This window comes from Acromyrmex echinatior, chromosome 3 (assembly GCF_024713525.1).
Source record: "Acromyrmex echinatior isolate Ae372 chromosome 3, ASM2471352v2, whole genome shotgun sequence".
Classification (NCBI taxonomy): domain Eukaryota; kingdom Metazoa; phylum Arthropoda; class Insecta; order Hymenoptera; family Formicidae; genus Acromyrmex; species Acromyrmex echinatior.
The window spans coordinates 5,984,683-6,010,161 of NC_141854.1; the positions used below are offsets into that span (position 1 = coordinate 5,984,683).

The window sequence follows — 25,479 nt, forward strand, 5'->3', positions numbered from 1 at the left end:
ATACGTCAAAGGTAAACTATAATAATTCCATAATCATTTGATGAACAATTACATGGTACGAATCAAATTTTAAACAACAATTAATTAATAAATGGAAAAAAAATATTACGTATTATATACTTAATTGTAAATTATTAGATTGCTATTATTATATAAAATATAATCTTTAATGTATATTATAAGATATAAAAAAATGTGTATGTAATTAAAAAATATGTAATAAAATAAACAATTTATATAGATATAGTATATAAGTATATAGATATATAGTATTATATCAAAGATAAAAAACATAATTTCTCCCACAGAATAATTTTCCGTTAATTTAATTTTACAGTACAATTAATTTTTCTCCTGTTAATTGCAAAGAGACGATCAGTTCTCGTTAAAAGATGAACTTAAAGAATAATGATATTAATTCTATATATATAAATGCATCGTGGGAGGTCGCCTTCATTCATAACCTTTGTCTAGAGATTTGTTTCGCCGAGCCGCAGCAAAAAAAGCGGAGAGCCGCAAAGTAAACGATCCGAAACGGTCTAACTGTTCTCCATTAATTCATTGTCAACCGATATTCCTCGATGAGAGTCGAACCAAGTCTTCCCGCGGATTCGAAAGAGCGCTATAATAAATCGGCGCTATTGAGTACCTCGGGCGGATCGACCTAAGCCCGCAATTACACGCCCTGTTAGAGTAAATGCTTTTATTTATGAAAGCTACTTCGAAAAATATAGAATGCAAGAAGCTAAAGAGAAGATAAAAGAGAATGTATGATTTTATTTAAAGATTAAAAATAATTTTACTAAGTATTTATATATATAAAATTTAAAAAAAAAAAAGAAACAACATAAATTACATTAAGATATTAAAAATATCAATAAAAAGTTTTGAAATAATTTATTAAATTTATCAGGATAAAATTAACTTGATGATCAAAGTGTTAAAACTTCGATAATAGCAGCAAAATAGATACATAAATGTACAAAAATAAAATATTTTTTAAATATTTTATAATTACATTTTTCAAGCTATGTAAGAATAGATTAAAGTATACGTTTTAAGACAATCGTTTGTTTTAATGAACTCATATATTATTCTCTCAGTAATATGTACAATAAATCAAAACATGACAGTGTCGATTGTTCCTTGGGCGGAGCCATGTCAATCTTAACGAGTTAATTTTCTGATAGCCCTATCTGTGTCAATATGATAATAACAAGCACTCCATTCGCCCGTATTCTTCGAAATGAAGATTATTGCCGGAGGCGAACTCAGATATTCGATTCATACCCCCAAACGAAATTAGAAATCGGAACTCGTAACTTGTTTCGGACTTTTTTTGGGCCATTTTTTAATTGCCTACGTCTATCATAAGTGAGTGAGTTATATAGATTATATTGGATTACATAGGATTCAATGGAAGAACGCGTTGCCCTTTCAAGCATTACGTGAACGATGAAATTTGTGGTTGCTGGTAGCACAGGTGTATTATGTAATTGTTATAAAATGAAAATTATGTGAAGTTTGCTTTCTAATTGTAACATAGAACTATACTTAAATTAATGCGCTTTAATATTTATTGGAGCCAAGTGAGATTAAATCAGGGTGTTCTATTATTATCACACTAATTCGTCAATATCAAACAATATACTCTTTACAATTATTATTTTTAATCAAATTAATTTATATGAAAAGTTTTAGTAACAGTTAATATCCGTGCGATAGTGATTAAATTAAAGCGTAATTAAATTTAAATTTAAATTTAAAAATAATTATCACAATGTTCCATATCAATCGTAAGAAATCTCTGTAGTATAATGTAATGTAATTAATTCACATAATAGCTAAATATAAATGCAACAAACTTCATTTGCGAAGTGAACGTGCAGCTAAGAGTACTCGTCCTGCGTAAGGATCAGTGAAAGTCATCGGCGATCGAAAGTCAGGGAATTCATAATTCATGAAACTTGGATACCCATAGAATATCCGTAGAACATCGGTTGCTCTTTTTCCTTATTGTATCAAAGGTTAATTTCATGCCGCGTAAACTTATTCACCGCGCGACAAAATTGCGTGCAAATTACGCGATTAGTAACCGTCCGTTGTTGCATCAAGAAATCTACCTTTCAAGCATAGTAACATGCGTACAGATTGGATATTCTGCAATTCTGTCCGTAAATTATTAGTGCACTCAAAAGCTATTGGAATCACGTTGATGGTATATCGAATTAAAAATCTGCAGAATAGAAAATTGGAAATATTTATAAAAATAAATATGAGAGAAAAATAAATATGAGAGAACACACACACAAAAGTTTGCAGAGAAATATATAGAACTAAAAAATGTATGAACGTTTTAATTTTCGTACATTATTCTTTAACGGCAAAAATTTTGAAGAATATTTTGATAAATTTAAATTTTTCTTTGATGACAAAATTCATCAAGTCAAAAATCATGGCAAGTTATCATTTGCAACATCTGTTTTATCTGTAGCATCAAATATCTTTGATTAAGAATTAGAATTTTATTAAAATAAATTTTATTAAAAAGAATAAGTGTAATTTTGTCATCTATTTGGTTCCTTCAATTTTAATGAGATATGAAGTAATTTATTAATTTTTTTTATTTACTCGCAGAAATTGTAGGTACCTTAATATTTCGATTAAGAAAAATCATCAAAATAAACAAATTCTAATTACAGCATATCATTAAAAATAATAAGAGAAAAGAGAGGAGGGAGACGAGTGAGATACTTTTCCTTATAAATAAACATATATTTATGAAATATTTATAAAATAAAATAATTTGAATAGAAAGTCCTTCTATCGAAATAAAATTTGGCGTACATTACCGATGATGCATAAGAGTTGATTTACTTGACAAATAAAATAACGCGTTATATTAAATAATGTATTATCCTTTTATTTGTTGTGAAATAAATGACGATGATTAATCACATTTTTATCAATTTATAGAAGTGTAACGCCGAGTAGTCGTAAAATAAAATAAATACGAAATATTCATGTGCTAGGAGGCTTGTAAAATTAAGAGTTGCGTGGTAAAAATTTATAAATCCCTAGGATACACACAGTCTTTCGAACTATTAATTTTGGATTCGCGTGTTAAGGCCAAGAATATATTTACAACTTTGTAATGGGCTGAAACTTTCACGGCGCGTTGTACCTTTCAACGAGGATAACGTTTTTAGATTTGTTTGCATATTACGTACGCTTTCTACCACACGTTAAAACGGAGCGATCACGATGGCTTCAGCAAGACATTAGAAAAAAAGGCTGAAACGTCCATAGAAAGTGCTCGCGAATGGATCAGCGGAGGCGCATCCGACATTACGTTAGTGCGCTTGTGCTTGATGCGTCGACCGACTAACTTCCCAGTTGCATCCCGCGCTAGCTAATCCTTATGTGAACGATACTTTACTTTCACCGGTTACCGCCGTAATCCTTCCTTTTTTTTCTTCGCCTTTTACCACCGCGTGTGACGACACCGTGGTCGATTATCCATCTGCCGTACACCGTAATCGCGCTGTATCGCGTGCGAAACGAAACGGGGTTGCGACCCGACGTGATCCACGAGTGGCCATATCGTGCAGCCACTCGAAGAACATGAACAAGAAGTTCGTACGTGCAAACAACCGGATAAACGGACCGTGTTATGCAATATGAAACTGAGGGACAGTTTAGATGCGTTAACGTCAAACAGGCTCGTTCAATAACGCTGAATAACGCTGATAAAATAAGAAATGATAATACGTCTTGTTTAAGTTTGTAAATAAGTAAAATGTTTGTAATTTAAATAGAAAAAATTGAATTATTTATATAAGAACATTAATCTTAAAAATGATAGCTTTATTTGATCGACAGTTTTTCTATTTTAAATACATATAAGTGAGATATTAAATTCTCTTATTCGAGTTTTTATAAATTTACCACCATATTTATTAATTAATTGTATTAAATAATATATTAATAATTATATAATAATTAAAATGTAAACGTTCTTCTCTAAAATAAAGAGGTAAGACATGATAATTTCAAATATGTAAAATTACACACGTATTGTACTTATTCCTAAATAAAAGATTTATAAATTTTCTATATATTGTACATATGTTTGTCTGCGCGAAATTATTATAACTATTATTTACTACTTTACACTGAAAGATATTTATTATAATCTATGTAAGTAAAATTCAAGTGTTCAACTATTACCTAACAAAATAATTTCACGTTCTCATTACTCATTTCAGAGAGTACTTACTCAATAGCTAAGAGGCAGAATATTTTTAACATTCCTGCATCTAAATATAGAGAACATCTACGACGCACTCGTCCTAGATATAATGAAAATTCAATCAGTACTTAATCGAGACTCTTATGCAACCGCCGCGAATCCATCTATGCGCATCTATTACGATAAAACGCGGAGAAAAAGCAAAAGAACGGCACATCTTCTTGCTAATATGTATATGATTAGATATGAAAAATGGCAAAATGGAAAATGCAACACAGTTTTACAACTTCTTCTTAAGACTAGCCCAAACGTAGTAAATGTTGTGATAGTGTGAGACTTCACAATTATAATACTTGATTGTATATCAAAAATGTCCAAAGAAACAAATAAGAAATTTGTATATTTAGAAATGTGCAGAGATATAAAAATAAAAGTTTACAAAATTGTCAGGTTATAGAAACAATTTTAATTTAATGAAAACAATCAAAAGATTATATTGTAAAAAAATATCATCAATAATATTAAAATTTAATTCTCATAAATTACAGTTTAATACAAACTTACTTTTTTAAAAGAAAATAAAAAAAGCTCTATGGGTACGCACTTTTAAAAAAACTGTACCAAATTAAAAGTGATCCAAAGTGATACTATCTTTCCATTAAAGGTCTTCCTATTCCATTTCAAGTAGCTTGATTCTTCTTCAAAATGTATTACATAAAACTTAGGGATGTATCGATATCCGGAAAATATTCGGTATTCAATATGGTATTCAGTACGTTTTTATTACTATATATATATAATGATATCCGGTTAGATAGTCGGATCCTGCTATTTTATAATAAAAGTTTGCATCATTGATGCAGAATTCTATTCTTTTTAATTAAACTTCTCTCACAGTTTATTTTTCTTCTTTTTTTCCACGTTGGGGAAATAAGAAAAGTTATTGTCACTATTTTTCCATTGCTTTCCTTTTTTTAAAATTTTGGATAATTTGTACAGGATATTCGAAGAAATATCCGAAATTCGGTCGGATAATTGTCCACTGGATATCCACCCAAATATTTTTTTTAATGTTACATTCTTTTCGAATGTCTGATAATATCCGATAATATCTGATATCCGATAATTTTATGATCCAGTGCATCCTTAATAAAAATTATACTTAATATATTATACAGTGCCCGTCAAAAGTTCCAAGCTGGCTGAAGGCCTCTCTCTTGCAATTTACAATACCGCCATTATTAATATTACCCAAGATGTCCGATCGACGACTAAAACCTCTTGAATGTTGTTCAAGAGCATGCTCTGAATAACATTAAGATCAAGGTTATTGGAGATTGTTTCTCTTATTTCCATTTTTGCTGAAAATTTATTTTTACATAAAAATGAAAATAAGAAAAACCATCTTCAATGACTTTAATCTTAACAAATGTTATTCAGGGCATGATCCTGAACAACATTCAAGAGATTTTAGTCGTCGGTCGAACTTGGGTAATACTAATAATTGGACGGTACTGTAACTTATAAACTTATATTTTATAATTCTTTACTTTATAATTCGAAAATTACTTAATGAAAATAGATTTTATTGTAGCGTTTTGGAAAGCTTTTGACGGCTATTAGATTCTGGAATCAAAAATAGGATGTCCAATTTAAAAAAATCGATATAACTTTGATCTAACATTGGCGACGTCACCCAAGATCAAACTGATAAGATCATTAAATAAATCTTTTTAAAACCAACAATTTTTGTCGAAAACATTTTTCTCAAAAATGCGTACTTTCCGATATTCGGCCAGCCCGGAACTTTTAACAGGCACTGTATAAATACATTAACTTCTACTATTTTAAATATATTTTTTTTTATTTTATTATGCACATTCGAAATAAATAGATTGAAATGTCCCTAAAAAAGATACCTCTATTAAAGTTTTTTGATTTGAATATATTCTCATATTATATATAACTAAAAGAAGTAGAAATAAGCCTATTTTTTAAATATTATTAGGTGTTGGAATTAATTCGTAGCGTTTTTTAATGAAAGAATGTTATTTATTTCACATGAGCATTAAAAAATACATTAATGAAAGTACTTCCCATCACTTGTAAAACGCTACGAATTAATTCCAACACCTAATATTAAAAAACTCTTTTTAATTATTAAAATATTATTAAAAAGCTTTAACCAAGTAATTTATTTTTGCTTGATGTGTATTTACATATCGGTTTATTTTCTCTTATTATCTTTCATATTTTTGTTTATTCTGTTCAGATTATTGATCAATATTTTATTTCACAAAGAAAATTTATGCTTTATATACAATACATAAAATTTATATTCGATAAAATGATGTGTGTTTAGAAATCAAAGTTTAGTGATTCGATCGCTTTTGCCACACCTCGTGTAAAATGACTGATTAGTGATTGACGAGACAAGGAGCAGATAAAGAAGCAATGAACACAGAGGGGCCGTGCAATTGGGATCTTAATGACTTCGCCTTCGATGATTACACCCTGTCACTGAATAATATCGTAATGATTTAACCCACTCACTCTCTAACCATTCGTTTTGCCCGCCGCTTAATGACTGTTATCGCGAGAAATAAGAGCAGCTCGCGAGCATTTCGCGAGAGTTTGCACAAAGAACACTTTTGACAGTTGAATAGTTGCAAACGGATATACCGCATAATTACGTAATTCATCGACCGAGTAATTACTTCAACGAAAGAAAGGATTGATTCCCCGATTCCCAACATTTGCGAATATTTGCAACCAATATCTCACACAAACGAATCATTATTACGGTCTCAACCTTTTGTCAATTTCGCAATATTTCGAAATAAGCTGTAACATTAAACTAATATAATGGAATGTATAAAAATAATTGCTTCATGTTAATCAAATTTAATTAATTCATTAATCAATCTTTACGTTAACAAAGCGTCAATTAATAATTCACAAATTGAAGATCCTGGAATGCAGGAATGTAATAAAAATCAATCGCATCGAAACTCTATGAACTGAAAAGTATATATGCAGTACAGCATTTCCGCTGTAATATCGAAGCGCGATGTACTCCAGCATCATGCATCTTTGCGATTACAAAGTTGCAATTCACGAGAACGATCTTCCCTTTTCGCAACCCGGCAATTAATAGAAATGATTTATCTTCGCGCTCTTAGAACACGGAATACCCGAGATTACATTCGCGAACGCGTTACTAATTACCGATAATTACCGCAGGTGCAACGGCGCACCCTCTTCTCTTTCTCTCTTTCCCAATCGATTTGAACGATTTAGGAGCTTTCGAAGAAAAAAGACGGGATGCGCTTTCTTGAAGCAGCGCAAAGCGAACACGCGGAGGCAGAAATTTGCCGGTAATTAACGGAGCTGGGGTTGAGCGCGGAACGATTTCATATTAATTGCCGTCCGGACTATTGCGGCTCGCGATAGTTGTTTGCACGCGATTATGGGAGATGATCGCTGAAAGGGGAACGCATAACCGACCAACGCGGCGTGCAAAACTATCTAGCAATCCGTGGATTAACGTAGCAGCAAAACTAGTTTCTAATAGAGCGCAAGCGGGCTATCCAAGAATCCTTTCTCATTTCTTCATATACGCACTGATTTGTTTCTATTCCTGCTTATTAACTTTTTTCAATACTGTTTTTTACGAACGTCGCGTGACATATGAAAATGCGAATGTAGCAAAAAAAGCATTGGAAGAAATTGAATTGAACGCAAATTAGCAATGAACTATGCACTACCTCTGATATCTTTATTTATTTTAGTGACTATTCGATGTCACATACTTATTTGAATATTTTGATACTGAAAGTAGAGCAAAATTCGTATTTTAAATTATTGTAGATATTGCGAAAATTCACGTGTTCAACTAAATGTCAAGCTGAAGTCGACGCAGAGATTTCTAATTTTCTATCTTTTAATTATTCGAAAAGTTTTATTAAAAAATAATTTTAATAAAATATCTCTTTAAAATCGTCATATTTTTGTCAAATTTTTCTACAACAAAAATTATAATATGTATACAATCAAATAATATTAAAATTATCTAATCTTTTAAAAAATATTTATATTAACATTTACAGAGAATGGGAAGTCACTGTACGCTAAAACAGTTATATTTTGAGATAAAGAAAATATAATGTATTATAATTTTACTCACGTTTATTAAGTTGATTTTAACATAATCAAATGTGACTTATTAAAAAATAAATTGTTATATTTTTGCTAATTATTTGTTCTATTATTTATTGATTTTTTTGCCTAATTCACAAAAAACAGTACCTCATTCACAAAAAACACTAACTTAAGATTAAAATTTCACTTGTTCAGCCACTTTTTAGTTTCTTTCAACCATTTCTTAATTACTCACTTTTAAATTTACTCGGCCACTTTTTAATTTTCTCGACTACTTTTTCATCGCTTAGCACAGCCATTGCTTTTAGCGACGAGTTGGAGCCATAAAATCGAGAATATAAATAATTAGCAATTTAAAAAAATACATTAGCAAGTAAAAAAATGCACATTTATTTTTTATTTCTCTATTTTTTTTGCTTTATGGCTTCCAGTTTTGATCTTATGCTAACACAGCCATTATTTTTTGCGAATCGACTATGAGATAAAATCGAGAATAAAAGAATTAATTAATTATTAAATAGTACTACACAGCTACTTTTTTATTTGTTTGGTCACTTTTTTCCGATTACTTTTTTACATTACTTAGCACAGCCATTATTTTTCAATAGCAATCAGCTGGAGCTATAAAATCGGGAATGCAATAAATAATTAGCAATTAAATAGTAAAAAATATGCATTTATTTTTTACTTCTCTATTTTTTTTTCTTTATAGCTGTTCTAGTTTTAATCTTAAGTCAACACGGCCATTGTTTTTTGCGAATCGACTGGAACAATAAAATTGAGAATAGAGCAATTAATAAGCAATTATAAATAGTATCTACTACAAAAATATGTATTTGTTTTTCAATTTTCTACTTTTTTTCTTATGGACAGTGTTAATTTAATTTTATACTAACACAATCATTGTTTTTTTGTAAATCGACTGGAGTAAAAGAATCGAAAACAAAGCAAATAATTAGCAGGACAACAACAATTAATTTTTATATCTTAAGTCGCATTTGAGTGTGTTAAATTAGCCATATTGGCTTAATAAACATATCTTATTCAAAAGAGAAAAAAAGCTACAAATTTTTAAAAATAGGCTTCTTCCTTCCTCTAAAGATTAATACGTCTATCTATATTAATTTATTTAATGTATTATATTAACATTAATTCGAAATTTAATCTATAAAATTTAAAACAACATTTTAAATGTCAATAGATATATATTCCAACAATATAAACTGTTTCACGTTCAATCGGAACTTATCTACGAATTTCTTGATAAATCTGACGTCAAATTATTTATGTTATACGCGCGAATGAATGCTTACTAGAGCATACCTTCCTAAAAATATATTCATAAGTAGATCGACCGTGTTTTGAGATAATACTCTGCAATTATGACCTCGAAACGTCTATAATCTATCTTCAACATCGAGCAATCTCTAATTTACGCTACTGATCGTCTATAAGAAAAAAAAGAATACAATTTATCAAAATAAGAAATAAAGTATTATAGTAGAGATAAAAAGTGGAGTGAAATGCACGAGAAAAACGGAGAGCGTAAAAACGTTTATACAACTAATCATGTTCTTATTGAGCTTTTTTAGATTACGCGTTAACGATTACGGGGGTTGATTTCACATAAACGGCGCCAGGTCGACACGCGACACCTTTCCTCAAAGTCCGATCGATCAACGAAATCTATCTAGTCTATCCGCGCGCAATCGTCGAGATTCTGATCAAGAGCGAAAGTGATGAGGAGCGTTTCTGAAAGTAAATCGTCTAGGAATGTAGCTCATTGATAGTCAAAGACTAAGTAATCCAGCACGTGTCGATTAAAACAGCCAGGTAAAATGTCGAAAGACCTGTTTAGTAAGCGCCATAAAGATGTCGAGATGAATTTCAGGAGGGGTTTGCAAACGAAGTTGAAATTATATAAAAATAAACAAAGAAGCGACGAATTCTCTTTCTTGCCATTGGGCGAATTTTTTCGCTTTTATCGAACGCTTTCAAACACGATGAATCGCAAAATTTTCAGATCGATACAATGACGAGGATCGAGCGGGCTGTAACACGATGTTGGACATTGAAGGACGTAAGTAGAGAAGTAAACCAATACTTCGATTAATCGGCGACGCTTCACTCGACTTCGTCGTGCTCCTTTTAATCCAGATATGATGAGAGGTAGGAGAACGATGTGAAAGGTTTCGCTGTAATGTGTTGCAGTACGCTCCATTGCGATAATGGGGATCTCAGAACGGAATTGATCTGCAAATCTGGCATGGGATCGAAATCTAAGATGACATAGAGAGAAAGAGATCGTAATATAAGATATCTTCTATGCTCTTCTCCATATCGATTAGGTACAAAAGTCTAAAATACTCTTAAAATATTATTTTGAAGCATCCTGTACATAACATCTCATACGTAAACCGATTATCGTACCCTATTAACTACGTCTTATAACGACATTGCGATAAGATTGCACAACGAGTTTCCAGCAGCGAACCATCTGATCTGAGGGAATCTTCGTCTCTCTTTAACGTCGAGGAATGTTATCGCTGATATCAGTAGATCGCGTGCTGCACGTACGCGTCGGTGAACGTCTTCACAGGTGCTCACTCCTGCAATCTCACGTTCACTTCTCGCGAACTCTTCCTCATCCTCTTCTCTTCTTCTTCTTCTTCTTCTTCTTCTTCTTCTTCTTCTATATCTTTACGCGAATACCACAAAGGTTCCCCGCGTATTGCTGTTCTGAAACGAGTAACAGTTGAGTAAGAAACTGGCCGGCGGCTGTACGTGCCATGGTAGATCCTCGTTCGCAACAAAATCGTGAATCACGTTCTCCAACGGAAACTGTTGTTGTGCATTTGACCCGTTAGCGCGTTCGCGCTATGATCAGATCAAAAATCATTTTCCTCTTACGCAGCGATTACGTGACACCTGATCCCATAACTGACTTCACTTTACCTTTACTTCTCCGACATTGTGAGATATTTAAAATCATATTTGAAGATAGAACGTTTCTCACGTGAGAGAAACGTTCTAAACCGTCTCATGTTTGAGAAACTTAGGCTCTATCAATCTTACTGCCCATGATATTATTTCTGCATGATATTGCTCCTTTCCAAAAGTGATGCAACTAAATAAATTAAGTTTTCCAGAATGAAAGAAAAACTATTTTTCAATTTGATAAATAGTTGTTGATTAATCAACGTTTAAGTTAACGGTTTGTATACTGAGGAGGATCCTAAACAAAAATCGAAACATTTATATTTATAATATTATTATTAAAAACAGAAAATTAATGTTCATTTAAAATTAATGACCATCTTGTGGATATTTTATAATTTTTTTATTTATAATCAAATATTGCAAGAAAAAAAATATATTCTTAATATCAAATGTCATTTTTATCATTTTCATTTCGCAACCCCAAAAATCCATCCACTTTTTTAATCCTCTTTTAATCGTATTCATTTTAACAATTTTTTAAGGTTAAGTTCATTTTTAATAATTGATAGGATAATGTTGATAATAATTTGAAAATCACATTTTTTTAATTGCATCACTTTTAAAGTAAGGAAGCGATGTGGCAGGATTCATAAAAATGAAAATATGTACACACAAAACCTACGATTTATAGAAAATCTAACTAAATGTTATAAGTTTCTCGAGTTTAGTTTGACTCGCTTTTAGATTGTCTCTCCTACATGAGAAACGTTTCTATCTTCGAATAAGCTTTTAAATATTTCACAAGGCCGAGGAGGTAAAGGTAAGTGAAACTAGTTACGGGATCAGGTATCACGTAATGATTGAAGATTTTTAAATCTATAATTAAAAGCGCTCTGTCTCTACAAATCTTATAAATACAAGAACAAGCAGCAAACAAAATGAATCGATTTTTGTTTAATTCTTTGCAGCGATTCTTGCATCACATTTTAATTCAACATACGTCGCAGTAATTTATGTAGAATTGACAAATATTTTTAAGATCTCCACAAATTCTTCCAAGTAATAAAAATTCTTTGATATTAGAAATTACAATTAGGCATTAGATGTTAGAATGAAGATTCTTGATATTAGAATAGATTATATCAAAATATTTAATCTTCATTTGCAAGAAATAATTTCGCAAGGTATTTCGAAAAATATTGAAATCCGAAATGCCAAAAACTAGACTTTCAATCGATCCAATTTAGACATTTATTATTGTTATTTAAGAAATTTTTAATATTTCTGAGATAAAATTTAAAATATATATATATATATATATATATATATGTGTAAATGTAACATGTAACTTTGACTGTACTTGAAGAAATTTTATATCGAGAATTGAAGATTCTTGTTTTCGCGAATTTTATAGATATACGAAACTGTTGTCACATTAATTTTTCGCAGAGACGAATTCTCTAGTTACATAATCCTGTCTGCCTTCGAGTTTATTATGATAAACGATCGGTGCTACTGTGTCGCAATTCGTTCAGACTATAAAGTGCAGATAGAATTTAAAGCGCTTACGCGACGCCATCGGATTAGATCTCCGAAGGTGAAGTTGCGAGGACACATGAATACCGTAGCTCGAATAATACACACTGTTGCAATTCGTGACGTTTAACTACCGGGATGAGAACTTCTCAACAATCCGTGATAATAATCGACGTCGGGTGGTGTCATTCGGTACCCAATTGAATTTAATTTATTCCGTTCTCCATCAGATACAGCGAAACGCAGGGAGAGTCTGTGATGCTTGTTCCTACCGCGACGAAATTATATACGTTTCTTTACCAATCTACAATGGAATTATATCCAAACGTGGAATTCGCCTGACCTAAAATATCTAATCTATTTATTAATTCACACTTTCTATTATTTGTTAAACAAAATTATGCATAGAAAGAACGATTTTAATAAAACTACTATTTAAAGATTTAGCAGAATTTTAACAAATTAATTTTATAATAATTTACAGATTTGAAGATAATTTTATTAGATCATCAAAATAATTAGAAAACTCTCTCGAGCATAATAAATAACGTTACAAAGAATTTTGATATTTCTAACAATCAACTTAAGCTTCCTACATAATTATTTTGATAGTTCAGCAAAATGATGTTCAGATTTATAGCTAACTTTTTATGGCTATTTTAGCAAAACTGTTCTTTCCGTGTGTAATTAAAATTTAAAGATTTTTTTAAATAACCATTTGTAGTCATATAAAATTCACTTGTATTTCTTGTGCAATTAATTTATAGGGAAAAGGTAAAAAATAATAAAATATTAATTCTTTCTCTTTCTCTTATTTTTTAACAGCGTTTGTGTTAAATCACTGCTGATATGTCACTGTTCGAGAAAGAAAAACATTCTCTCGTGCATTTACATATCCGCAGATCATTCGTTTATCAACGCTCCAGATGTTCCGTACAAAGATAAAAGCTGAGAAGGAGAAAAAACGTAAGAGGAAAAAAAAAAAACATGAGAAGGACGAAAACGAGAGCGATCGAAGTTTCTCCGACCCAGATTTTCGCTTTGCCATAATCACGACACGTTAAATGGCAGAAGTAAATAAAAAAATCTCGGACGCGACGCATCTGCCAGCGATGCGCGAACGCAGCTGCATCTGTGCGACGCCCGATACGTTTTCCCATTAATTAAGCAGATATGAGCAATTTGCCAAATCACGTAACGTCGTCGTCCCAGTGGGCCCTCCAATCTCTGAAGTTCAGCTGGCGCTACGTCGCGCACCGGCGGACTTTCGATTTTCTTTCGGACCTCTCACACGCGCCGTCCATGCAAAACGAAATGTATACTTAATATAAATCTGTTCTTAATGTGTACTCTCACGGCCTGAATTCTAATTGCTCGCCGGAGTCACCTGCAACTGTTTGACCGCGATAATAAGCAGGAATAAGATATACGAGTTGCAGCGTCTGTCACAAAAAAAATCTTGTTAATAATATTTTCTCATTCCCCTTCATTTGTCTTTAGTATCATTTATGTGATTATACGCGTAAAGAGTGATTTATTTTATTGACATAACTGTAAATGCGAAGAAAAATTATAATCTACTACGTAAAGAAACGATAAGTTTTTCTAATTAATATTTGTAATTAACAATATTTTAGATTTCAATGAAAACACAGGTTTGGAAAAATTCAATTACGCCTGTACAAGTCTATACTATAAAAAACATTCTTATGAAACTTTTAGATTTCTTTCCTCATCAAGATATAGAAAGGATTAAATAAGCTTCGTTTCTCTACGTTACGATAATAACTATCTGCTGTTCAGAAAATTGATTCAGATGTTTGAAATGTGAAATTTATTTGCAAACGCGCGCGGATCCAATAAAAAAAAACTCGATTTTGCATATCTCCAAGTTGTTACAAAGCGCAATCGCACGATGGCCGCCAGAAAGTCGTCGGGATTATGCGGGCCGCGGGCCAGATTATTCCGACCGTGGAACATGATATCCTTTATGCAAATTTTGTAGATGCGTGAGTGCGTGCGTGGCGAGATCCGTGTGGCAGAAAACGACATTGTGCAACTCGATTAAAACCGATAAAAAAAAGTCAATTAAGTAACGCGAGCGACTAAAGTCGAGAATTGCGAACGCAATTACGCCGAGAAATCTCTTCGCGATCCCGACGTCGCGATAAATTAAAAAACGCCGGCTGTGAACATTGTCTGCGAATACGATTGTAAATAGTATTTGGGTCGCGACGGTAATTTTTGCGTCATATAAATAAACCAAAGAAATGCCAGCGAAAATAATTGCTTCTTGCAATTTTATCAAATCGAATTATCGTAAGAAATAAAATTATTTTATATACGATTAAATTAGAGCTGTTCTGATTATACAAGCTACTTTTCTGAATGTATAATGTCTGTACATTATTTCTATTATATTATATTTTCTACATTATATTTTCTACATTGTCTACATTGAAAGAAAATATAGTCAATTTTAATAAATGCTTGAGTACGCGACTAAAATATTTATTTATTGTAAGTAAACATTTATTTGGCAGTATTAAATTAAATGTTTATTAAAGTTGATTATATTCTTTTTCTGTATTATATTGTGTTTAAGAAACTTTAAATTCGCGTAATTAGAAAAAGTAATATATTTATTATTATTTTGTATCATATTTGTAAAAAAGTAATTGCATAATTGCTAAATTATTGTAAAAAGTGATTATCTCAATTACATAAACTTAACAAAAATATTCTTGTTGCGATAAAAATTAAGCGCGAATAATGTAAAAGGGAAAAAAAAAATGAAGTAATAATAAGGTATAATTTGGAAAAGATAATTATGGCTACTAAAAAAAGAGATAATTGTAGAGATTAAAATAAAAATTAACGGTAAAGAATATCGTGACACTGTCACGAATTAAGCCTGAGATTGAACATCTCTTTCTCTTTCCCAGAATATAAACGGATTCGATTCACGGAATTCGAATGGTTAAAAAATGTCAACCTCGAGGATCGTCCCTGATTTGCAGAGGTGTGGCTTGGCCACACGACTTAATGAAAGTATACGCAGTATATCACACACATGTAATATGGATATAGCATCCGATTAGTATCGATGCGAAACGAAAAAGATTCATTAGCATGAATACGACTGTCCGTCGCGATTACATCAATTGATTTCGTTTATTCCTCCGTTCGTTTTTCGACACAAGTCCACTTTCGGTTTTGTCTTTCATGAAATTTCGCAGATTTTCTCACGATGAAACAGTTACGATTATGTAACCGTAAAATGGTGAAAATTATATGCCAAGATTTATGTGATTGAAACGTGTTATTTAGACGATCAAGATTATTTTGACGATTTGCAATGCTAATCACATTAATGCGGACAGTTTAATCGATTAACTTCCTCGAACATGAAAAAACATCAAAGAAACTTTTACTTCCTTCAATCATAATTTACTTGATGCATGATTACGCAGATATTGACTTCTTCACTGATACATGATCTTTTCATCGATTATACTTACACGTATTAATGACTTCTTATTTAATTGTTTAATAATAAAAATATATTTGTCTCCCAAAACATTATTTAAGATATATCGATTTCGTTTCTTTTAGTTAAGATTATTCTTAATAAAATATCCAAATATATTCTTATGTTTCATAAATTTATGTGGCAACTGTTTACGCAATCTGATTAATGAACGACTAAACATTATCAGCAAAAAATGTTATATGATTCGATTTGTCCGGCATTATGAAATGAGTGCTGGAATTACATCACGTCATGCTTACAAATTAAATCGACGAGGTGACACATTGAATGAAAAATTAACTAACCTGCGGCATTAACTAACCCTTAATAAAAGGACATTAACTCATCGGGTAAGTGGGTTCCGTTTGCGCACGCTCATGCGTGAAGGCATTTAACGAGATTAATAATCGATATTCACGGTCATCGCACGCAATCTAAAATGACCGAACTCGTGTATTACAGTGACTAATCCGCTTGACAAGTATTTCTATAATTAGCGTGATAACATCAGGGCGCAAGTATCACCAGTTAGAAATTCGAAAAAAAGGAAAAAAGATCAACGGGAAGTGAAACCTGTGGTGAACTTCTTTTCGAATTTTATCGTGCAGTCGAATCGTGCAAGTTAATTATTTGAACACGTTTGTAATGATGGTGGGAAAATCATATGAAGGAGCTTACCGAATTTCTGCACATACAGAAATGTATATGTATACAGATGATTTGCAATTAGCAATAAAATATAAAATACTAAAATACAATAAATAGTAAATACAATATTGTACACATATAGTTGTTTTAAAAAGATATGTAAGTAAAATGGATAATCTTTTAAATAGACAACTACGTATTTTTTTTACACTAATTAATTAATCTTATTATTTTGTTCATAAAAATATTAAGGTACATTGAAAGAAAAAAGTTTGGTATTTGTAACTATAATTACATATTACTATAATTATAATTATTACTGCTATAAAAATAATAACAGTAACTATGTATATAGTTCTAGCAACAAATGTTATATTTTGGAATAATCATATTTTTTGTCCCAAAATATAACTATAAAATTATAGTCACTTGAATCATTTTTATGGTAATTTCAACTATTTTTGATTATAATAACTATAATATTGTAGTCATTTTAGGTCGCCAACTATGTACATTTGTTGCTAGAACTATATACATAGTTACTATTATTATTATTATTATAGCAATAATCATAATTATAGTAATATATAATTATAGTTACAAATACAAAACATTTTTCTCTCAATGTACGATTATCAAAAAGTTGATAGTTTACGAGATATTTAATATGTCAATACATATCAGAACCAAATATAAAATATCTCAGATTGGTTTTTTCTTGATATCTGTATCTTAATATTTTTATATGCAGAATATAATTAGAAGGATCATATTATATAAAAATATTCATATTTTGTCTATTTTTCATAAATGAACATCGTTTTTCAATAAAATTTTAATTCTAAGTTTAATTAGATATCTTGTTTAATAATTAAGGAAATATTTCCACTTATAAATGAATATGTAAAGTTGAATTTTGTCGTTACTTTTTTCCCGCGATGCTGAATAGTTCTCTTATGCTTAGGTTGTATCATGAGAAATTGTCAAAGATTAAAATATCGATATCGAAAGTGTTAGTAATAATATTGTATTACTTTATTCAACTTCAAAAAAAGATCAAAATTATACTCGTCTCAAAATTGTCTCGACAAGTGTAACGCGTCGTAAATAATATAATTTTATCTATTAACAAGAAATTTTCAATCTTATCAGTATCAATTTATCAAAGGTTTAAAAATCATTACATATTCTTTACAATTTAATGTTGATGCATATAAAACAAATTAGTTATTCTCATTTATGGATAATAATATTTTCTCATCTGTTTAGATTTTATGTGGAACTTTTATATCAAATACATAAAATTATGGAAAAAATTCTTCTAATTATATTCTGCATATAAAAATATTAAAGTAGAGATATCAAGAAAAATCCAATGTGAGATATTTTATATTTAGTTCTGACATGTATTGACATATTAAATCATCATCTCGTAAATTATTAACTTTTTGATAATCGTACACTGAGAGAAAAATGTTTTGTATTTGTAATTATAATTATATATTATTATAATTATGATTGTTACTATTGTAATAATAATCAATTATGGAAAAGAAATAAAAATGACTGATTTATTAAGAATATAATGTGAATACACATAATAGGATGCCTAATTGAGCATCAAATTATTAAATTGTTCATCAATTTAATCTATGTTATTATTACAGTACTTATTGTTAGTTCAATTGCGTTTCTGAGTCCAAAAAATTAATTCGACGCGCAATTCAAATAACTACATATATAAGATGCGTTCAGGAAGACGCTAATAGCGTTTTTGAGTCATTTTATCCACGTTTTACATTTAAACGATAAAGGTAGAATGACATAGATAGCACTAATAGCATCTCTCCGAACACATCTATAGTATGTAAATTCACATAAAAATATTTAAGCACTTAAGATCTAGTTTTAACCGTTACAGGCTCTATCTCTTACTTGTATATTCAAAAGAAATAAAAAGTGTGTGTGGCTACTGACATAACGTGGTTTTTTAAACAAATAGAAAATGAGAACTGTTTCATGCCATGATAAAAAATTGCAAACATAAAGTTTCAAAATATAACATTGCAAAAAATTATTTCTTTATATATATGTCTTATATTACAATATATTCCATGTTTTTGAACATAAAATAATACAAACTTTATTAATAAAGAGAAAATGTAAAATGTACAAGAATGTAGAAAATTTCATGACATAAATAATGTTAGATTTCTTTTTAACTGAATTATATCATTTCAGTATCTAAGAATTTTTCTTCAATATCTATTTTTTCTTCTATTTTTTTAATATTGAATATTAGACAGTAATACATCATAATTGTTATTAAAAAAGATTTATATTTCTGTAATATATTATTTATTATGTTCGTCTTGTTTTTATAGGAAAGAATGTAAACAAATAATAATTATTAATCGGTAACTATTAGTCGATGATCTCATCGAATATTTCACCAAAAAACGCATTCCAAGTCATTCCAGAGCCTTCTTCGTTATTCAGCCTTAGCAGTCGGCATTCGCTATGCATTTGTCAGGCTCGTCCTCCGCGATAACCTTCGCGAGAACTCGCCAAATCTGAGAAGAAATCGCGGCGAACCGTTAATAACCGACGCAGGATATATTCAAAGGCACCCTCAGGTCATCCATATGAATGCACTGAACTTACGTTTAAAGGCATGGACGCCTGCAGTACCGAGCAAAATACCGAACAACATTGTGTCTTCGAGCTATACAACAACGAGAGCGTTCGTGCCGTCCTACGAAAAGTATGAATTATAATTATCATACTTAATGGCAACCAGAAGAATCGAAAATTGTCTTTCAATTTGAAATCGCATTTTATATAATTAATATAATTTATATAATTAAATGATAGACAATGTATGTATAATCAGATGAATAATTTATTATTATATTTATACATATATATTCTACATTGATTTTTATATAATTTTAATTGTATTGTTATGTATATTTAAAAAAATTTAATACACTATATTAATATAATACTGTTATAAATAATATTTTTATTTGCAATTTGCGTTCATATAGAGAGAAACAACCTCGTATAGAACAACTACTCTCAAATGAATATCAACGAATTTGGTGGCAGGAAAAATTAGCTTGGGATAAGACTGTAACTGCTAAAAAATTTACAAGCAAAAAGATATTACCCCATAAGGTAAATAATTATTATAAAATTATCGATGGTGTAATTATTAAATTAGAAAATTTACACAGATGGTTAAGAGAAAAGTACCAACATGTGTGACTGTTAAATATCCAACAAGAGAAGAGCGATTGAAAAAGAAAAAGAAAAAGAAAGAAGAGTTTAAAAAGAAGTCTGATGAGAATCTTAAAATTGAAGTGACGATATTTGCAAAACATAGCGATACAAAATGTAAAAGATGCGAAGAGACGAAATCTGAGAAACAGGAGGAAACAAAATCAAAGAGTTGCGAAGAAATAAAATTAGAGGATTGTGAAGAAACAAAATCAGAGAATTGCGAAAAAACAAAGTCAGAGAATTGCGAAGAAACAAAGTCACAGAATCGCGAAGAAATAAAAACAGAAAATCTTGAAGAAACAAAATCAGAAAAGTCCGAGAAAGGAAACGCTCAAGCAGAATACAAAGAAACGAAATCAGAACAAATCGAGGAAGCGAAATCAGAAAAATGCGAAGAAACGAAATCAGAAAAATATGAAGAAACTAAATCAGAAGAATGTGAAGAAACGAAATCGGAAGAACGTGAAGAAACAAAATCAGAAAAAAGTGCGAAAGCAAAATCGGAAGAGGGTGAAGAAACGCAATTAAAAAATAGCCAAGATACAAAAGAAGAAAAATAGAAAGAAAAAAATTAGGGAACAAATTATATTATCCACTTGACATATAAAATTGAAATTAATTATAGAATATAATTTCGTGAGAATTAATTATATATATCTTTTTTTTACTTTTCACTTTAGCAATTTAATTACATTTAAATTTGTAATATTATTTTCTTCCTTCCTATTAAGAAATAGAAGATCTTTTATAACTTCTTTTATGTTATCCATTAATAAAATAAACACTAATAAGTATTAGTTAATTGATCATACAGATCCAATATTTTTTTATTAAAATATATAAATATAGAAAAGTAAAATTTAACATTCAGCATCAGTTTTTTTAATTAATAAAAAATATATTAACATATATAATATACTGATAAAATGTATTTTGATAAGAACTTATATTCTAAATATAATCTAATCATATATAAAACAGAGATGTACCAGTTGTAAATATTTAATTTAAAAATTTCATAACGCCCTGATAAACAGCCGATCCTATAACACAATTTCAAATTTACATAACATTAATTTTTTGTAATTTTTAATTATATGTCATAACCTTTTTAATTACTTTAAGAAAAAGCCTTTTTTTTTATTTAAACAACTAGTTTAGACATCATATGTCTAAATTATTTTTACCTATTCTTACCTATCCTTCCCATCCTGTCAGAGAAGAGTTTATGAATTAATTAGATATATTAACAACAAATTTAGAACTAAAAAATTTAGAATTGAAAATCTAACAATAACGTAAAGTTTCAATATTTTTTTTTATTTTTATTATCCAGAAAATCCAATAATGTAAAGTCACTAAAAAAAAACAAAGTACCGCGATAGGAAAATTCACTGAATTAGCATTTGGAATCAAAATAGCGTCGAATAGTTCAGATAATGCATTTCATGTAACTTCCTACACACCCAGCAAACGAGAATGGATTGAAATGAATAGAAATGGATTCAGATTTTCAGAAACATTGATTCACAAATGTTAAAATGAATGTTAAAATGAATTTCAATCCTGAATGCATTTTTATTCATTTATAGAAATTGCATAGAGCATATCTCTATTCATTATCTCCTTTCAATCTAAAAATAATATTAGCTTTAATTATAGCTTTTTCTGTGTGCATTGTGAATATTGTTAAAATCAAAATTTTGAATAGGAAATACAGTTTTTCAATCCAATTGCATCCAATTGAATCTAATTGAATCCAATTGAATCCAATTAAATCCAAAAAAAAGTATTCGCTATTTTTTTTTTAAATACGCATTCAGATAGAAAAAAATTTCAATCCATTTTAATTCATTCTCGTTTACTGGGCATTAAGTGCAATCCTAATCTGATTCTGTTATAACTTTATATGTGTTTGTGATTTTGCGTAAATATAGAACTGGTTAGAAAACGTCGAAAAAATATTCGATTACTGTGTTGAGAATTGCAAAAACCGCAGCGAAAGAGGCTTTCATTTATTTCACGTGCTAATAAGCGATAGACGTGAAGAATAGCTTCAACTAATTGACAAAAAAAACATTGTTGGAAAGAGCTGTAATCTATGGTATAACTTTTTATCTGTGAGGTTTTATTTCCCCTTATAATATAATACAGTCATATGTAAATTTTGAATAACGCATCATGAAGCTAAAATGATGACAATTCGCGGTATTTTGTTAACTAGTGATATCTTTACAGTAATATAGAGAGCCTACAATCAGAGTGACGTCATAGGGGTATCACTTGTGATTGGTCCGCGTTTTAGCCATTCTCTCTAGTTTTTTAAACGCATTATTTTCTAAATTTTGAATTCATGCTCAAAAATTGTGACAAATTAAAAAATGTTAATAAATAAATATTGTATATAAAACTTTTATATATATTATTTATTATAAAATTTCATTTATTTTGTACTATTGCAATATTGTACATTTTGTAATATTGCACATTACTTTATACAAAACGTTATTTATTGCACATTATTTGCGCTATTAAATGCGCTAGTTTATTCCATTCTCTGTTTCTACATTTTAGGAGCAAAATGTATCTGTAATAATATAAAAGAAATCAAAAATTCAGAAAAATATTATATATGTATATATCATTTCATAAAATATTATATATTAAGTATCGTAATTATCATATTATTTGATTTAGACTCACAATGCAATGATATATAATTGAAAAGATTACGACAAAAAGAGAAAGAATTAAATTCGTAACCAATGTGATGACTATACATATACTTAATGCCAAGACACTATCGAGTCTTCAGATATTATAATTAATCTGTGTATGTTTTATGTTACATTTTTATTTTCATATTTTAAATACATTATTTATAAAAAATAAGTTACTTTATCTCACATACAGATGAATTTTTTGACGGTGTCCAATTTTTATATTTGCCATTTATACTCTTTAACCAATTCATTCGGCGTTCTGTGTCTTTCGGAATTATTTTCATAACATATCCTTTTTTTAATAAATTGTTACAAAACAGTATTATACATCCATATTTCTAAAATAATTTCGATAATTTTATTTTTCAATGTACCTTTACGTATCTATGTCATTCAATGCTGTTGCACTTAAAACTGACAGTTTGTTGGATAGACTGAAATCGTATATCTCTTTCTCTCTCGTAGAATTTCGCTAAAATATGATGTCATCTCTCGTATGACGCCACTCTGATTATAGGCTCTTTATAGTAATAGTGTTTATGGCGCCATCTAACCTACCTAAAATTAATATAATCTTTACAAATATCTATCGATACAAAACTGACTTTACTGATTTGTAATACCGGTCGATTGATGCAGCTGATCAGCAAGTCGATAAACCTCAAAAATTGTTCCGAAATGTAACAGCGGAATATCTTCGTCAAAGTTATGTTAGATTTATAATATTTACATGGTTATCACAATTATTAAACGATTTTTACGTATATTTTGGCAACTTTAAAAAGAATTTGTAAAGTTGTATATTTATAACAAAAATTCTACATTGTTGTAAATATAGTTAACAAAATGAGAAAAATGTACTTTTTCAAAAATGTACAACTCTGAAATATAAAATATTTAAACGAAAAATTTGAACGTTAATGTTTTTTTTAAACTAAATTAAGTTAGAGTTAATGCCTTATAAATTTTTAATTTAAAAGAAGTTAATAAATTAAAGTTTAAAAGTAATTAAATGAAGTTAAAAATTAATGCATTTAAAATTAATTAAATTAATATTTAAACGGAAAATATGTTCAGGATTGTCAGGTAGTAATTAGTTAAAACGTTAAAAGTTAAAAAAAAGTTAAAAAGTTAATAACTTTTAATTTAGATAATTTTAAATGCATTAATTTTTAATTTCATTTAGTTACTTTTAAACTTTAATTTATTAACTTCTTTTAAATTAAAAATTTATAAGGCATTAACTCTAACTTAATTTAGTTTAAAAAAAACATTAACATTCAAATTTTTCGTTTAAATATTTATATTTCAGAGTTGTACATTTTTGAAAAAGTACATTTTTCTCATTTTGTTAACTATATTTACAACAATGTAGAATTTTTGTTATAAATATACAACTTTACAAATTCTTTTTAAAGTTGCCAAAATATACGTAAAAATCGTTTAATAATTTTTACATACTTGTAAAAGCGATGAAAATTAAAGTATATATTTTAAATTAAAAACTTAAAAGAGAAATTTAGTATTTATTATTTTAAATAATTACATTTCTGACTTATTTCTTATTTAATATTTTTAATAAGTTTCCGGAACCTACTTTTATTTTATTTTATTATATATACGTTTAAAGAATTTCTGAAACACAGAATAATTTGCAGTAAAAGTACTGTCTTAAATTAATTTATTAACTGAAAAATTAAATAACGATTAACAAGATATTTAGTACTTTTAACCAAACCTGTATTTAGCACAAATTGTTTCATTTTATTAAGATTTTTTGCGTTTATCTTTATATAAAGAACATATATAGAATATTTTATCAATCTTTATTGAAGTATGGATCATTAAAAAGAATTATGAAAATTGAGAATTATTGAAAATATTAAAAATATCTCACGCGAATAATTACTAATTCGTTTAAGAGAACCATGCAAATAATATAGGATTGTGTCCGAGATGCCACAAAGCAAAACGCGAAATGTACGGCGATATCCGTTTGTCAAAATCATGTAAAATATGAAAAATATAATTGAATAAATCGTTGAATATTTTTCATACGCGATAGTTGGGTGTAATCTAAACATCTGGCGAAAAGCTCGGGGGGGGGGGGGGAGGGGGTCGCGCGCGACGAAAAGCGGTTGGTCGCGAGCGAAAGCGGGTAGACGGGGGGGAAGGGTCGCGAGGCGAAAGCGTGGGGGAGGGGCACGGCGCGGTGATCGAAACGTCATCACTTTGGCATTCGCTAGGCGATCTCGGTGGGAGACGCACGTGTTTTCGAGTCGCTCCGCGTGTCGCATTAATTAACAGCAATACCTACGAACGCGAATTACATAAGGTTGCTTAAAACTAAGGAATATATTAAGGATTGAAAAGGATTATAGGTTGTATGCACTTTTTCCCTT

At 29.6% G+C, this 25,479-nt stretch overlaps 1 protein-coding gene and 1 long non-coding RNA gene across 2 annotated transcripts; one reads left to right on the top strand and one right to left on the bottom strand.

The window, feature by feature from the left end:
- The first annotated feature begins 17,800 nt into the window (after positions 1-17,800).
- On the top strand, positions 17,801-21,527 carry LOC147910158 (uncharacterized). The gene is made up of 3 exons (XM_087404419.1): positions 17,801-19,833; positions 20,120-20,249; positions 20,309-21,527. Exons 1-3 carry the CDS (start codon positions 19,715-19,717, stop codon positions 20,912-20,914), a joined length of 855 nt encoding a protein of 284 aa, XP_087260545.1. The 5' UTR covers positions 17,801-19,714; the 3' UTR covers positions 20,915-21,527.
- Positions 21,528-23,290: 1,763 nt separating this feature from the next.
- On the bottom strand, positions 23,291-23,792 carry LOC147910159 (uncharacterized). Its single transcript, XR_015544565.1, has 2 exons — positions 23,452-23,792; positions 23,291-23,369 (listed from the first exon to the last, which is right to left on the bottom strand). It is a non-coding gene; the product is annotated as an uncharacterized LOC147910159 (long non-coding RNA).
- Between the last annotated feature and the right edge of the window lie 1,687 nt (positions 23,793-25,479).